General features: G+C 39.9%; 1 protein-coding gene across 1 annotated transcript; it reads left to right on the forward strand.

Moving 5' to 3' along the window:
• The first annotated feature begins 3148 nt into the window (after positions 1 to 3148).
• On the forward strand, positions 3149 to 4634 carry LOC122663146 (F-box/kelch-repeat protein At3g23880-like). Its single transcript, XM_043858848.1, has 2 exons — positions 3149 to 4456; positions 4614 to 4634. Exons 1-2 carry the CDS (start codon positions 3149 to 3151, stop codon positions 4632 to 4634), a joined length of 1329 nt encoding a protein of 442 aa, XP_043714783.1.
• The last annotated feature ends 12660 nt before the right edge of the window (positions 4635 to 17294 follow it).

Consider the following 17294-nt stretch of genomic DNA (forward strand, 5'->3'; position numbering starts at 1 on the left):
TTGAAAATGTGTTAAAATAAAGAAGTTGATTAATGTTTTGATAAGGATTAATGCTTTTCTTTATTGACTCTTAAGACTTGTCATCTACCACAAATACCAAATATTCATCACTTGTTCTTCCATCTTATCTAAAGCAAAGATGGTATAAATTGGCAAACCCACAAGCAAGAACCTCAGAAGCAAGGCATTAGGAACTCTGGTTTTATGAGTTGCTTACTAAGAGGTCTTCTTATTTTCTATCTTGTTGTGGGTGTGAGGTGGTAGTGAGGCAGTCCCTTGTGACACCCTTCCCCCTCCTTCAAAACCTTATTCACTTAGTGGTGCCTTGAGAGGCTCCCTCACTACCACTCCACACCATTCACTAAGCCATATATTGCATGGAGAGAGCAATTTCTGCTATGCAACCATTACAGCCAGGTGATCTCCTTCACCTTTAAATCTCCATTTACTCTCTGAAATAGTTGGTTCCATCCACCATAGATTTTTAACCAAAAGATACAGGTAAGCACTTTTTTTTTTTTTTGTAAGGGTTAGTAGAACAAATTTTACATAAACTCCGGGGGCATGAACACTTTGCCCCAGAGTAGGATCTACCGCCTCTTATTACAAGCACTGGGGGAACTGGGCCGGGCAGGGAACTAGAGGAGATAATTTTCTGGGCTTTTACACTCCACACTTCTACCAAGTGCGCTAGGCAGTTGTTCTCAAAGTAGGGATTTCACCTAGTTGGCTAGCTTTGCTTGGGTTAATTTTCAGCCTCAATTCCAAACACTCCTAGAGAGAAAGAATCTGGTTTTTATTAAAGGATGTACTGCGATCCAGGTAGGCCTGAGGCCCAACGCTAGCAAGGCCCGAACTTTACCCTTGTTGCCTTGTCAGCCCACAAAGGTCACAATCATACTGGCTGGTTCTGTCTCATCTCAGCCCTGTTCATAGGACCAGAGCTGCTCAGACAGAAAGTAAACTTTTTAATTTGATAGGCCAAGTTTGTCAAGGCTCAAGAAATCGGTTTGCTGACCCATCTCATTTTAATAGCATCTATGAGGTTGCTAGTTAATTAGTCTCAAGTTGTTACCAAGCTGTGGCCCAAGTGCCCAACAATCCTTTTGCAACACTGTTATATCTTTTTTTTTCTTTGGGTCCAACCAGCACTGCTAATACTTGGTCCACGAAAACCGCATGCCCTGCACCCTGACACAAGGGGGCCTGAAATGACCGCCGCCTACTCTTGGAACTCCGGAAATGACCAGAGTTGCAGCGGTCATTTCGCGTGCCCTTGTGTCAAGGCGCAGGGGTGGCATGTCTGGCGTGACCGGGTTTCTCAGCTAAAAAAAAAATTGGTATTTCAGAAGAAAAGAAATTGTATGGTGTAGGAAAAATCTTTGTTATCATGCATTTATTTGGCAAAAGTTTTTGGCTGACTAGGTAAGGTTGTCTTTGATCTAGGTTCCCAATTCCACCACATAGAAGGTCATCTTTTAGATCCAAAATCAATCATTTATTACCCCCAAATTTATTATTTTTTTTATGAAAATTTATTATCCCCAATTACTATTGGATGTCTTCTGATTTTTCAATGCTTTGTTTTGCCATATAGTGAATTCTGTAAGGATTAAAACTTGACATCCAAAATTTCGTCCCAATTTGATCTGCCATGTGGTAGCTAGGCTTAGTTATGTCAACCTCTAACCTAGAAAACCTTCACCCTATTTATTTATGGAGAAAGAAATTTTTTCGTTGACTATGATAGAGAGAATATCTCTTCATCTAGCATGATGTAACTCTATAATTCGACTCTTGAGCAAGTGAGTTTCGTTATTAACTCTCATCCCTATTGTACAATTTTGAAAATAATTTTCGCTACTCTAATCCAAAGGTTATATGTTGTGGTTTAAGATGTTTTCTCTTCTCATCATAAGTGAAGGGAAACTCAACCCATTGGAGATGATTTTCCATCAGCCACAGTCAAGGGATTCTCCCAAAACATCCGGATGGTGTGCAGAGGATATCGAGTAACAATATAGGTTTCTTGATCAACAAACACAAAGGCAGCTCTTCTTTAATCTAAGATCACTGGATATTGAGTTGCAAACTTATCCTTTAGAAGAGTCAAGCCCACACTTAATTTTGGGTCTAAATCAGCTAACACTACAAGACTCCATGTACCCTTTGCTTTAGATAAAATAATTAGGTTTCAACAATTTGTTATAAATGATAGAGAAGGGTTTTCATGCACGGCCGTATGGCCGTATGAAGGAGGGACGAGTGATGATGTGTTAAACGGGGAAGGGGAAGGGCATGAGCATTTGGTCATTTTGAACCCCTTACTGTGAGATGAGGCATGCCTATACAAGTGAGCACGTCCATACATGAAATTTTTGAGTGATATTCTATATAAGTGGGCTGCCTATGCAGAGGGGCAGGGTGGTCATTGAGCCCACCCCCATGTGCTTGGGCACAGGCTGCGCTGCGGCACAGAGAACTGCGCCCCATAACTTTTATGGTTTTTGTTGCTTTTTTATATAAAGAAATGTTATAGCTTTAAGGGCAGAAGTTCTCTGTGTAATAGTGCAGGCTACGCCCAGACACATGGGTTGCCCATTTAGGGGGACAGGATCATTTCGCCCACCCTCATGGGATTTGGCTCCTGTCCTGCAGTGGTGGGAGCTGGAGCGTCCAGCCCATGGAAACCACCCAAAAATAGGGGGTGGGGTGGTCATTTCACTTGTGGGGCCTAGGTGGGACCCACCTGTGAAATGACCACCCTACCCTTGTTTTTGCTGTCGTTTAACTGGGCTGGACACTCTAGCTCCCGACACTGTAGGACAAGAGGTAAATCCACCCTCATGTGTCTGGGTGCAGCGTGCGCTGCTGCTCAGAGAACATTTGGCCTAGCTTTAAATTCCAACTCTTGACTCTCAAGTCATTAAAGAAAGAACAAAATTCCAATTCATCATCACTTTTTTTTTTCTTCTCATATTAAAATGTCGGACTTTGGTTTCCATAAAAAAAAAGAAAGAAAAAAAGTCTGACTTTGGGGCTTACGTAAGTTACTAAATCCTGTATCCACCTCGCTCCTCCCCTGCCCTAAATCCTTCCATCTCTGTTCCATTTTCTTGGTGGAATCGAATCGACTGGTGAGACGAATATGGAGATGGAGGAGAAGATGACTGAGAGACATTGTCATCCAAGATTAATGCGCCATGATCAGATTTTTCAGGTAGAAGATATTTTGACTAACGTTCTTTCGAGGCTACCAGTGAAGATCCTTATGAGATTTAGGTGCGTATGTAAACGATGGCGTAATCTGATCACTGATGATCCTTATTTCATTCAACTCCACTCTCTCCAATACAATTCCAAACAACCTCTTTTCTTAATCTCATCAACTCTAGCCGATTCAAGGGAAAGGAGTCCCTACTCCATTTCCCTAAAATCCATGGACAGAGAAACGAATCTGATAAGCAGGTTTGAGGTCAAGTGTGCGAATATTTACGCCAAGCTGGTACCAACTCGTTTCGATCTGGTTTGCATTCAAGATGATATGATTGTTCATATTTGTAATCCCAGTACACATGAATTCATAACATTGCCAGAACATCATTTACCCCTTTGGTACTCTACTGTGGGTTTTGGATATGTTCAATCAACTGACGAGTATAAAGTAGTTAGTTTGCTTAACCCCGATTATGACCGTGTAGAAGATGGATTCAGGGTTGATGCTGCCTCATTCAAGACGAAATGTCACGTCTTTACCTTGGGAATGGAAAGAAGAGGCTCTAGTTCTTGCGCTTCTTCTTCTTCTTCTTGGGCTTGGAGAGAAGTGATGGATTCTCCATACCTTGTCAACTATTCAACTCCTCCAGCTTTTGTTAACGGAGCAATCCATTGGCTGGTCTTGTATAATTTTGAAATGGACGTTGAGGTCTTTGATTGGGATATGGTTGATCCTAATTATTCGATCATTGCGTTTGATGTGGAGAGAGAAGAATTCAGATTAGTCTCACATCCTGAAGGGTGTCCTGATGTTAAGTCTTTACAATATCATAAGAATTTTGAAACTATTGAACTCCAATTGGTGGAGTTGGGAGGGTTGCTATGCCTTTCATGTGCTAAAGATTCCAAAATGGACATATGGATGTTAAATGACTACTACTACGAGAGTGGTAATGATCATATCAGTGGTACATGGGTGAAAGAATACAGAATTGATGTCAGTGGTACATGGGTGAAAGGATACAGTATCTACCTAATGAATGATGACCATTGTAACTATTATGCGCCTAGAGACATAGAGGACACCGAGGTGCTAATTGAGTCTTATATGAATGGTTTGGAGTATTACCATCTCCAAAGCAAAAGGTTCAAGGAATTTATGCGTCGTAGTAGACAAATGCCAAATCTACGGTTCAGTTTCTACCTGGAGAGTTTGCGCTCACTAAAACAATTTGCACAGGTATTTTTTTTTTTAATGAAGATTTTAAGCTTAATATATATTTATAATGAAGAAATAATCTTTTTTGCTGTGTTCAATTTTATTGGATTTATTGAATTAGGCATTGCATTAGTCTCAAAATTTTCAATTCTTAATTATCCTGTTCTTCCATTTGTAGAATTGGATTTCGTCTGAGTAATATCTAACAAATGTTAAAAGTCACCTTGTCCCTACCTATTCAAGGGAAGTTATTACTCTAGTACACAGGGAAGACATTGAAGCAGCTGAAGCAAAAACAAAACACTACAAGAAACAAGCATATGGATGGCACTTGAGTTGAAACTATGGCGGCTTACACATTCAATGGCGTTTTTAGAACTATATGCGACGCTACTAAAAAACACCACTGTTTATCACAATGCCTTTGGCATTTATACAAAATGCCATAAAAAAATTGTATTTGGAGGTGTTTCGGCTTAAATGCCGCTATAGATCTCCTTACAACGGCATTTAATGGAAGCACCGTAGTATGGTTACATAGTATACTGGAGTATTTAATAGACTTTGCGGCGTTTAGGAATAAACGTCGGTATAGAACTATATAATGGCATTTTTTATGAAACGGCGCTGAATATCCCATCATAAACCCGACCCTTTTCAGTTCCAGCTATGTTCCTAGCCCGTAAACCCGTCCTCTCCCACCTTTTCGTTCTCCCCCGCGTGTATTCAAAGAAGCGAAAACTCTCTCAGGCAAAACCCTCGGCCATTGCACAATCTCTCACTACTTCGAAATCCTCGGCCTCTCTCTCTCTCTCCCATTGCACTTCTCTCTTCCTGGTTCAAATCATTGGCCCCGCTCAGTTTGTTGTGGAGCTGTAGCCCCCTGCCTCTACTTCTTCTCCGTCCCCGTTCCTGGTCAATTTCAGCGGCGGCCAGCAAGTAGCTCCTCAAGACACAATACCAGGGCAGTCAAGTTCAGCCCTGCCCCCTTCTTCTCCAGGTCTGTTCCCAGGTGATTCCACATGTAAATCAGGTTAGGAGCTTGGATTCTAAGGTTGTTAGTGAAGAGAACTGCACCCCTAACATTAACGATGGCAGTGATTCCTGGTACCTCTATCTTTCTGCAGAAAGGGTTCCCTCTTTGGCCTTATGTGTTCTATAATTCTGTGTTTGCTCTCTCACTCTTTCTCAGTGTGCGTGTCATAATTAGGTTAGGAGCTTGGATTCTAAGGTTGTTAGTGAAGAGAACTGCACCCCTAACATTAACGATGGCAGTGATTCCTGGTACCTCTATCTTTCTGCAGAAAGGTTTCCCTCTTTGGCCTTATGTGTTCTATAATTCTGTGTTTGCTCTCTCACTCTTTCTCAGTGTGCGTGTCATAATTAGGTTAGGAGCTTGGATTCTAATTTTAGTGAAGAGAACTGCACCCCTAACATTAACGATGGCAGTGATTCCTGGTACCTCTATCTTTCTGCAGAAAGGGTTCCCTCTCTGGCCTTATGTGTTCTAGAATTCTGTGTTTGCTCTCTCACTCTTTCTCAGTGTGCGTGTCATAATTAGGGACCTTATCCATATGAACCCAAGTCCATTTGAAGCTCATCTCTTAGTTGCATGGATATTGCTTACAGTCTTGGGAGAAATAATCTACCATAGGGGATACAAAATAAAATGATATTTAATTTTTTGTGGTGCTTTGAATTTCTAAGGTGGAGTTCATCCACAGACAAGAACAAGGTAAAGGTGAGGAGAAAGCTTAGAGAACCCAGGTTCTTTTTGTAGACAAGGAGTGATGTGGATGTATTAGATAATGCTTACAAATGGAGGAAGTACGGCAAAAAAGTGATATTGCAGAAGAAAGCAAGTAGAAAACTTGAGTGAAAGCAGGGGAGCTGCTGGTGTATAAGAACTAGAATAAACTGAACTGTTGTGATTGATAGATGAGATAGAGGGGTAGAATAGATGGATGCCAGGAATCCATTTGAAACCCCCTTGGAGTCCACCAATTTAAACCTGAGAATCCACTTAGAGCAAGTACTGAATCCACAGTGCTTACAAGAAAACTGAAGTAGGTTTAATTCATAAAATTGTCTTTTTGGATTGGACAGATTCATGGACTGACCTGGACTCTTCCTGGACTGAAAATGAAAATAGGAAGCAAAACTAGTACTGATAAAACAGATCTATTGGCCAGCCTAATATAACTTCTAGTTCAGCTAAGACTCTAACGAAACTTTCAAAAATAAAAACTGGAGGACTGAAAGAAATCCAGCCATGATTATGAGATGGACTAACAATCAAAATCAAAACAACTACTAATTTCTAACCAACACGACTAGGACTGGTATTCACTCTTAAGTTCACAAGGAAACATCATCGCGGTTCAGGTCCTCTTTCTCTTGGTCTTTGATGCTGCATCTTTCATTCTGAACATCTTGTATGGAAAATAAAAGGTTGTCAACATTAAAAGTACTCATAGTTGTTGTTTGTGCCCTGAAAGGTTACTCATAACAGAATGGATAATAGTTATAGTTGCTTGGCTGTTCAGTGTGGGCTTAGTTCATCGGTAGACGTGTAAGTCTTGTGTATGTCATGTCTCTATTTTGATTTTTGATAGTGCTATTTGATTTTATTATGAAAGAAATAGTTAAGATGATCTATGGTTCAATACAGACGGGTAAGAGAGGGTGATTGTTTTTTTGATGATTTCCCAACTAATCTTCAATATATAAATTAAGGACCTAATTTCATGCGTATGCAGTGTTCGTTGAGCATTTTAATCTTCTACTTATTCAACTTGTTTAATTGGAAAAGTTCACTATAGAGGAAAAGGCCCAACATATTGTTTTTATGAGATTGGTCCACATGTGGCAGGGTTACAAGCTCTTGCTGATGAGAGAGTCACGGGAGAGATAATCCTAATTTCTATGATGCCCCTTGCCCTAATGATCCCGTAAACATTCCACAAGAACAGTGGGAGTACCTCATACAGAGGTGGACATCTAAGCAGTGGCTAGTAATATGTTTTTTCGAAACAATAAATTGATAGGTTTCCTATTACTTAATTAATTAAGATACCTATTTAAATGATGGGTTGGATGTATGATAGGATAAATCTAAAAGCAATAAAAGTAGGAGAGCAAAACAAAGTATCTCCCATACAGCTGTCAGAAAGAGCTTTGCATAGAAAGCAGAAGAGTTGACAAATAGTTGGTAATATCATAAATGCATGTAAAATTATTTGAACTTGATATTCCCAGGCCGACACTGGGGGGGGGGGGGGTTGAATCAGTGCTCTTACAAATCTTCCCTCAACTGGATGCAACTCAAATCCACTAACCATTGCACACACTAAACTACAATTATACTGACTGTATTGTAGACACCTGTAAATATCACCTGCTGGAGCTGTCCAATTTTACTAGCTTCAATTCGCATGCACCTTTGCCTTCAACCAAGAACGGTCAGGCCTACCAATGGTTGTATGCCCATTCTGCAAAGCAGAGTACACTATCATGTGCAAGTACAGTCCATAGAACACAATTTACGTGGTTCGACAGTGTGCCTACATCCGTGGGGTAATGCCCAACCTTCGGTGATGTAGATTCATCACCAAAATGGGCTTATTAGGAATAAATCTAGGGTTGGGTTATATATATGTTGGGCCTTTGATCCCATGAGTTTTCTATGTAATAGGCCACTTTTATGGGCCTAAAATATGGGTAATTAGGTTGCATACAGGACTTGATTTAGATGTTTTAGTTCTATACTTAGTTTTATTTTCATGTTTTTAATGTTTTAAATTGAACCGGTCCAAAGCTGGTTTGAACCAGTGGTTCAATTAAAGTGATTTTAGTAGTTTTTCTTTTAATTGTTTAGTTGGGCTGGATTAGGACTCTATTTTGAGTCTATTTCAGTTTCCTAGTCAATTTAAGTTACCTAATAGGTTAAGGATTGGGTTAGGCCTTTCCTTTTTAGTGTAGGAGTCTAATTTTGAGTCGTTTATAAAAGGTTGTAAGGGGGGCAAACATTGAACACGAATTTGATTAATAAAAATAGCTTTTGCTTGCTGCCATTGTTGCTGCTGCCTTGCTCTATTGAGTGTTGCCTTGTGAGTAATATCAAGGTGAAGGGACTGGTGGATCTCCTATTGATTCCTTGCATCTTGTAGATTGGGAGGACCTGTTATTTGTCTTCAAGCTGCTGCTCTTGAAGATCTGCAATTTCAAGTAAGTGTTTAATGTCATTAACCATTCCCCTTCTTCACCTAATCCTCTAAACCTAGCCCCATCGATCCCCATTATCATTCCACAATTAAACCCAATCGATCCACTAAACCCTAGACCATGTACATTCTGTCCAGCACTATTCCACCATCCAATTCCATCCATATTTTGATCACAGTTCCCTCTCATCACCCCCTACACTCGATCCTAATCCTAGGCCCATTCCTTCAACCCAAATCCCCCTCAACTCCCATTAAGCCCTAAAACCCTAAATTACAGTCCAGACATATTTAACCATCAAAACCCCACCAAACCTTGGCCGAGTGCTCCTCTCTACCAATAGAGAATTTGACCTGAAGCCTTTGCCCTAAATCCACCTCTAAACCTTAGATCCCTTCATTCTCATCTTCCCCAAAATCCGAAACCCTAATTTTCTGTTTTTTTTTACTTCCACGTACTCAAACATCATTAGACCTTCACTATTAGCTTCCCCTAAACCTGCCTAGCATTACTATATAAGATACATCCACATTATCTTAACCCTAATCCTGAATTTGACCTAAAACTTCAATTCTGCCCCCATCGAACCAGCAGTTCTACAAGTCCTGGTTGTCTGGCTCCTAGTAGTTCTCCTACCTATCTAGGACTACATTATTGGGCTTCGTATTTTACCCAATACACTAATCCAAATATAATTTGACTGCTCTGATAGTCCAGGAGCCTCTACTCTTGCTTTTGACAATGACCCAACACTGTATTGAGCAACAACCCCCCTTACAATTAAGGACCTAGACCCAGGCAGGATCTTCTTGAACAAAGCTTAATGCTGGTTTGGTTTTCAAAAAACTGGCAACAATTGATGAACTTGTAGCAGATATTCCTAAATCAATTGCAGAAGTTGTAGTAGTTCACACAATGAAATCGATTGAAATAGAAACAAAGAAGAAAATAGAAAATTGAGAAGAAGTATAGGATTGGATCAAATATCCCACTCTCGAGGGTCTCACACCCACTTATAGGTACAAGCATCTCACCCTTCCGTACTGCTTCTCACATCATAGCATGGTTTATGACCAAAACTCTCTTTCTTTTTCTCAAACTCGACTTGGCTGGTTATCAGCCTATTCCTTTATTTATAAATCCAACTGATTACATCCTTGGTTCTTCTAGAAATATCTCTAAACAAAATCCCAATTAAAATAAAATTCCTATTCCTAATTTAGAAAATAAGTAAAATAATAAACTTCTGCTACAAGTTCATTACGGACAAGTAGATAGATTGTTTGGGAGCTTTTCTTGTTGATCGGTGGAAGAAAAAAGGTGTTAAGCTTGTACGGACTGAAGATCAGGGGTATTTGACAGTGGATTTTTCATTCTTCATTCTTCACCTTGGTGGTTTGAACGTCATCTTCTCCACCTTCTCACTGTTGGTCCAGGGCATCATCTTTTTCAATCAGAAAATGAGTTTTTCCCTCTTTGGATCCAATTGATTGCTATTCCTAATGATAGCTTTCTGGAGCTTAATATTGCTCAAGCTGCCAGTACCATTGGGGATGTCATTGAAGTTGATCTTTCTTGGAAAGCGTACAAACTCCCTCCTTTCTCTGCTTGAGTTAAACTCAGCTATCCCAAGCGAAGACCGGTACAAGACAAGATCAATATTCTTAATCATCAAGAGAAGACTTCCTTGGTGTCTATCTGTTTTGAAGCCTACTTCATTTGTCGAAGATGTGGTCGCTTCACTCATCATACCAGAGATTGTTATGGTTACAAGGCTTCGAAGAATAAATTCCCTTCAAAGGATGACTTGCGCATTTTAGAGCTGTTTCATGATAATCCGGTAGCAAGGAACAAAGGTATTCTCTCAACCTCCATTTTTTCTTCCCTGGTACCTGATGTTTGTTTGCCAAATATGTCATAACTGCAATCCCCTTCTTCTTTTCTAGTTTCTGCACCGAGAACACCAATTGCTACTGTTTCTTCTCCACTCTCTGATCTTTCTACCCCTCAAACCCCATTGACCTCCCCACCCTCAATTCCCTCTCCACCGACTTCCCCTATTTGGCTTCCTATCGCTAGCTCAGGTTCTATACCTCAACCTTCTCCCCCTTTTGACCTAACATTTTTCCTTCTTTACCAAATTTAAACTGTCCCATTCTTCACCTTGGTCTATCAGACGCTACCTATATTCATGAAACTGTTTCTATTCCTTTGAATGCTTCCCCTGACCCAGTAAACATTCCTTCCCCTCTGGACCCTACCCTACTGAATACTTTTCTAAATCCTGAACCCTTGATTTTTGACACAAATACACCACCATCTCTCGATCATATCTTACCATCAACTCCCTTGGATCCTGTAGGTAACGCCTATGTGTCAAAACCTTTTTGTCCCATTTCCCCTAATTCTGGTTATTTCCTTTCTAACCCTCCATTTTCTTTTTTCTCCCGTAATTCTCCCTTTCCAACATCTATTACTCAATCTAACCAACTCTTTAACTCTTCCTCTCTGCCTTTTACACCTGGTCAGTCTGCATCCTTCACTTTTCCCATCCACAACCCTCACCCCCCCCCCCCCCCCCAAAAAAAAAAACTCAACCCTTGAATCCCATAACTATCAAGCTCTATTGTTGCTGCCGGGCTTCTTGCACTTCATCATCTTCGTCAAAGCATTCCATCGGGCGACTCAGGAAGGCTCTCTTTCATTGTTCCCACAAACTTCGAGCTAAGTGTAAAAGATCTGCTGGGTCCGGGTCTTCTTTGGACTCTTTGTCCAAGGCTCCTAGTGGCTCCTCTACTACTATGCCTTCTCACTCCAATACTTCTTCTTCGTCTGACGGTTTGGGTCCTGCCGCTCATAAATCTTCAAAATCTGGGAAATGTAAGGATCAGAAAGGAAAAGCTCCTGCTGCCCCTTCTAAGAAGCATAAGCGTGTTGATAGTCTGGAAGAGTCTCTTGATACTGAAGATAAAGCCGAATTTGAAGTCACCCAAAATTTCTCCAATGATATCCTCAAGCTTGTCCATTCCCCTGCTAAACTCTCTAACTGATTGAAGTTCTGGATCTGTGAGCTCAAATCTGACAAGGAACTGCATCTTTCTTCACATAAGAAGAGATCAATCCGTATTTGTGAAGAAGGTGAACATAAAGCAGTGTGCAGAAACTCCCACAGAGACCCTCTTCTACCCTCTTCTTCAGTATTGTATAACTCTCGTTCTCTTTTTATTTGTTTGCTTGTATTTACTATTGTTATTCTTAGCATTTCTTTTCTTGTTGTAAGATTTAGTAATCATGCCTTAGCTTGATTTTCTTCTAATGCGAGTATTTAGTTGGAATGTTCGTGGGATTAAATCCCGTTCTACTTGTAAAGCTTTAAAGAATTCTGTTTTTAAATATAAGCCGGACTTTATTTTTCTTTGTGAAACTAAAATCTCTGTTCATGATGCTTCTTTTCTTCCCCGGTCTCTTTGAAACCTTCACACTGTGGGTTTTATTGCTGGTTCTGGTTCAAAAGGTTTTGGTGGAGGTCTTTGATTGCTTAGTCGTTCCCCTAATAATATAACCCATTTCTTTTCTGGTGACCATTTTATTGCCTCTATTATCTCTGATCACTAACCTTCAATGGTGTTTAATTTGTATTTATGCTTCCCCTAGAGCTGCCTCTAGAATAGCTTTCTGGAAAAATCTTCAAAGTTTTATCAATTCTCTTTCTCTTCCTTTTGTCACTATTGGGGACTCAAATGAACTGCTTACGTCTGAGGATAAAATTAGAGGCTCATCTTTTACTCTACCTCCTCCCTCCGCTGTTATCCTTCAATTCATCATCCAGGACTTTGCTTGGAGGAAATCAGTCCTATTGGTAGCTGGTTTACTTGGAACAATCGTAGGAAACCCCCACGCTGTATTAAAGAGCATTTGGACAGATGTCTTGCCAATCCGGCTTGGCTATCTTCTTGGTCTACTGCTTCCCTTCGCATGCTTCCATCTTTTGGGTCTGATCATAACCCAATTCTTCTTAATACCTCTCACCCTTTTTTCTTACTGTAAACTGTTCCATTTCCAAGCTGCTTGGCTGCACCATCCCCTATTCTTACCTTTTGTTTCTACTAATTGGAATTCCATTAAGGCAGAGAACCTTTCTGTCAAGCTTAATGGTTTATCTGTGCTCCTCAAGGATTGGAATATAAATGTTTTTGAGAGGATTGAGGTTCTGAAAAATCAGCTTTTGGAACAGTATCATTTCCTTGAATCCTGTGAGCCTTCTGAAACTAACCTTTCCCTTCTTTCTGAAACTGAGTTTTCCTTGCGTATGATCCTTGACGCTGAGGAAACTTTTTGGATCCAGAAATCTAGACACATGTATATTCAAGAAGGAGACAGAAATACTAGGTTCTATCATTCCATTGCCAAATCTAACTATAGAAACCATCCTATTTCTGCCATTAAAGATGGGGAAGGAAACTTGATAACTAATACTTGCTCATATTGCACAGCTTTTTGCACCCCGTTTAAAAGACATTTTCACGTCATCTCTTCCTCTGGATGCCACCTTTGTTGAATGACTTTTCCCTCCTGTTACATCCCCCTCTATTAATTCCTCTCTATCTACTTGTCCCTCCCTTGAAGAAATTAAAGATGCCATTTGCAGTATTGGTGCTTTGAAAGCACCAGGCGCAGATGGTATTTCAGCAAGATCTTACCACAACTGTTGGGATATTGTTCATCAGGATTTATTTGATTTTGTCTCTAATTTCTTCTCGACTTCCACCCTTCCCTTTGGCATTAATCATAATCTTATTTCTCTCATCCCTATAAAAGGTAGCCCTAGCAGAGTTGAGGATTTTAGACCTATAAGCCTTTGTAATGTCTCTTATAAGATCTTAACTAAGATCTTGGCTAATAGGTTAAAACCTTTTTTACCTTCCTTTATCTCCCCTTTCTAATCAGCCTTCATTAAAGGTCGTCAGATATCTGATAACATTATCATTGCCCAGGAAATTTTTCACTATCTGAGGACCAAGAAGAAAGGCAAGAAGGGTTATCTTGCTCTCAAATTAGACATGTCCAAAGCCTATGACAGAATTGAGTGGGGCTTCCTTACCTCTCTCTTTCAATTCCTTAGGTTTGATGCTAAATGGGTGTCTCTTATTAATTCTCTCCTATCTTGTTCTTACTCCATAAAGCTTGAAGGATGTTGTTTTAATTTCTTTGAACCTACAAGAGGACCCCGACAAGGGTGTTTTCTCTTAGCCCATATCTTTTCATTGTTACCATGGAATGTCTCTCCAGGCTTTTACAAACTTATAGAGACCTTAATCTTTTCCAAGGTATCAAAATTGCCAAGAATGCCCTGAATTCACTCATCTTCTGTTTGTTGATGATACCCTTCTCTTCTGCCGAGCATCCATTGAAGACGTCTACACACTTAAAGCTATCCTAAACCTGTTTGAAGACCTCTCAGGACAGCAGCTTAATCTATCAAAGAGCAATGTGTTTTTCAGCCCTAATGCTCCAAGTTCACTTCAATTGACTCTCAGGAAAATACTTGGTGTCCCATCCATGGATTTCTCTTCTAAATACCTTGGGACTTCCCTTTTCCCTACTAGATCCAAAAAATTAACCTTCCCCCCTCTCATTGACCGGGTTCTTAAAAAACTTAATGATTGGAAATGCAATCGTTTGTCTCAAGCTGGAAGAACCATCCTCGTTAAATATGTTTTAAACTTTATACCCACTTATCAAATATCCTGCTTCCTTTTTCCTAAGTCCATCTCCAGCTCTCTTGACGGAATCAGTGCTTCCTTCTGGAGGGGTCAAAACCAATCTAAAGGATTTATGCCAATTTCTTGGAGCAAAATATGTAAGCCTAGCAGTGTGGGTGGACTGGGTATTCGGCTTCATCTTAATCACAATAAAGCCCTCATTTTTAAACTAGCTTCGAGGTTGATTACTCAACCAGATGCATGCTGGGCAAGGCTTCTCCGTGGGAAGTATTTTCCAAATCAATCACTCCTTAACCCATCTTTTGCCCCTCGTTCTGGGTCTTGGACCTGGAACAGCATTAGAACCATCCTCCCCGAGTTCCGGAAGGTTGTTCATTGGCGAGTTGGGACTGGCAGAAATATTAATATCTGGTCTGATCCATGGGTTCCTGACTTGCCCGGTCTCACCATTTCCCAAACTCTTCCTCCTAGTCCTTTTTTCCATTCTGTTGATGAACTCTTATGTGGTAGAACTTGGAATATATCACTTGTCTCTTCTCTTTTCCCTCCACAGATTTCTAAATCTATACTCTCCTTTCGTCTTTCACAAACACCATCCACTGAAAGTCTTTACCACTTTGAATAAATCTGGTATCCTTTCAACTAAAAGTGTTGCAACTCATCTTTCCACCTCACAATCCCCCTCTCATCTCAGATGTAGAACTGAGATGAGAGGGGGATGAACTCTTATGTGGATTATATCATTTGTCTCTTCTCTTTTCCCTCCACAGATTTCTAAATCTATACTCTCCATTTGTCTTTCACAAACACCTTCCACTGAAAGTCTTTACCACCTTGAATAAATCTGGTATCCTTTCAACTAAAAGTGTTGCAACTCATCTTTCCACCTCACCATCCCCCTCTCATCTCAGTCTCAACATCTGGAACAGAATCTGGGAGTTGAAACTTCACCCTAAATTTAAGCTTTTCATTTGGAAAGTTTTTAACAATGGACTTTCTACAGGTGAAAATTTGCAAAGATTTGATCCTCCTCTCGGTTTTTGTTCTTTTTGTAAGGATCTTTCAGAAACACGTTGCAACTTTTCTTTGCTTGCCCATTCTCTAAAAGGATTTGGGCAGCAGGAACTCTTGGTCTGTGAACTGAATTCCTTCAAGGGGATGATTTGGTTGCTGCTATAGTCAAACTCTTTTCTGATCCTAGCCTTTCTTAATCGGATGGGAATGGAATCCTTTGTTCTATGGCTATAACCATGTACTTCATCTGGTTGAACAGGAATAAAGCTGTTTTCCAAAAAGATAGTTTGAAACCATTTGCAATTCTGCAACTAATGGGAAAAGAATCTTCGAATCCATGATCCAAATCTGATTTTTCCTTCCTCTTCACCCCTTAACTCTACACAACTCCAAATCTTACCCTCTTCTTTTGTCTTGGACTTGGACTCAAAGGAAGTTGCAATACTTATTTCTGATGGTAGCCTGTGATCCAGGAACAAAGATTGGAGGTTGGGGTTCAGTCATAATTTCTTATAATACTTCTATTGTAGCCTCAATGAACTTTGGCCCTGCAGGAACAGCACAGGAAACAGAACTCTGGGGACTCTTACAAGGAATCAAAGAGGCAATTCTTTCGGGATGCCAGAAAATAGAAATTTGGACTGATTCGTTGGAGATTTCACAGTGGTTATCGGAACCGGATGAACACCCTGGGCCAAGGAGACTTTTTCATTTACTATTTGATGTAAATTATCTCCTAATTAGATAACATGACTGAATTATATCCTAATTAGAAACCTATCTTAAATAGCTGTAGGAGTTTTCCACGTATTGGCAATTTAGTCTTCCAACTGATCTCATCCAGCAGGCCATGGGGAATTACTTCTACAAAATATCCCCTTACAAATCACCAAAGTTGATTGGAATTAAATCTCCCAAATATAACTGATCGAACTTTAATTCTGGCAGTAAATTCACTTTGTTGGATGATATCTATCTTTGTGTGCAGAAATCAATGGGTTTGAATAAACCCTGAATTTGGTACAGGTACATATCCTGGTCGATTTGCATCAACAATAACACCCACGACATCTAATCAGTGGTCTTTAATTTGTATATAATCAGTGGTCTTTAATTTGTATAAATGTTTGATACTTTAAATACATAGAGTGATTTTGAGTAGGGATGTAAATGAATAATCGAAATTCGAATCTTGATTTTGAGGGTTTTTGAAGATTCAACTTGTTCTAGAACATGATGAAAAGAGAATCATGATCTAAGAGATATGGATTGAGAGTGAATTGTATCTGCTATGGGGGAAGAAGGTTTGGGTTACACAAGGCAGAGATGTAAACGGATGGTCAAAAATCTGAATCCGAATCCGTTTAGAGGTATCCGTATTTGGCAGGGAATATTCGACACCGATCACATCCAATCCGTTTACATCCCTAATTTTGAGCCCATATGTTGCGCCCATAATCTATGATAAAATTAGATCAAAGATCTATAAAATTTGAAGCCTATGGACTCATTGACCAATTATAACATGAGTAAGCTTGGCCCAATAGAGTGAACAAAGAATGAAAAACCTAAACCCCCATAATTGGTTCTTAATCGAGTCTAAGTAGTTATTTGGTTTGGTTCTGTCTGGTCCTAAATACAATCACCTTAATGATTAATACCAAACTGAGTCAACTGTCAAATCAGTTTCTGGCCTCATTTGTTGGGTTTTGGATTGTGATTGATATGGCGTGGTTTCCTTGTAAGAAATTTTATCCTCTGCTATTCGCTGCTGGAATAGCCCAGTGCTGTCCTTTTACATGGGGTGCAAAATGACGACTTAACCTTCCTCTAAACACAAATTTGAACCATGCATAGAGGAAGTTAAAATTTATCTATTAGTGAAATTTAAGTCATAC

The sequence above is a fragment of the Telopea speciosissima genome, chromosome 5 (assembly GCF_018873765.1).
Source record: "Telopea speciosissima isolate NSW1024214 ecotype Mountain lineage chromosome 5, Tspe_v1, whole genome shotgun sequence".
Lineage (NCBI taxonomy): Eukaryota > Viridiplantae > Streptophyta > Magnoliopsida > Proteales > Proteaceae > Telopea > Telopea speciosissima.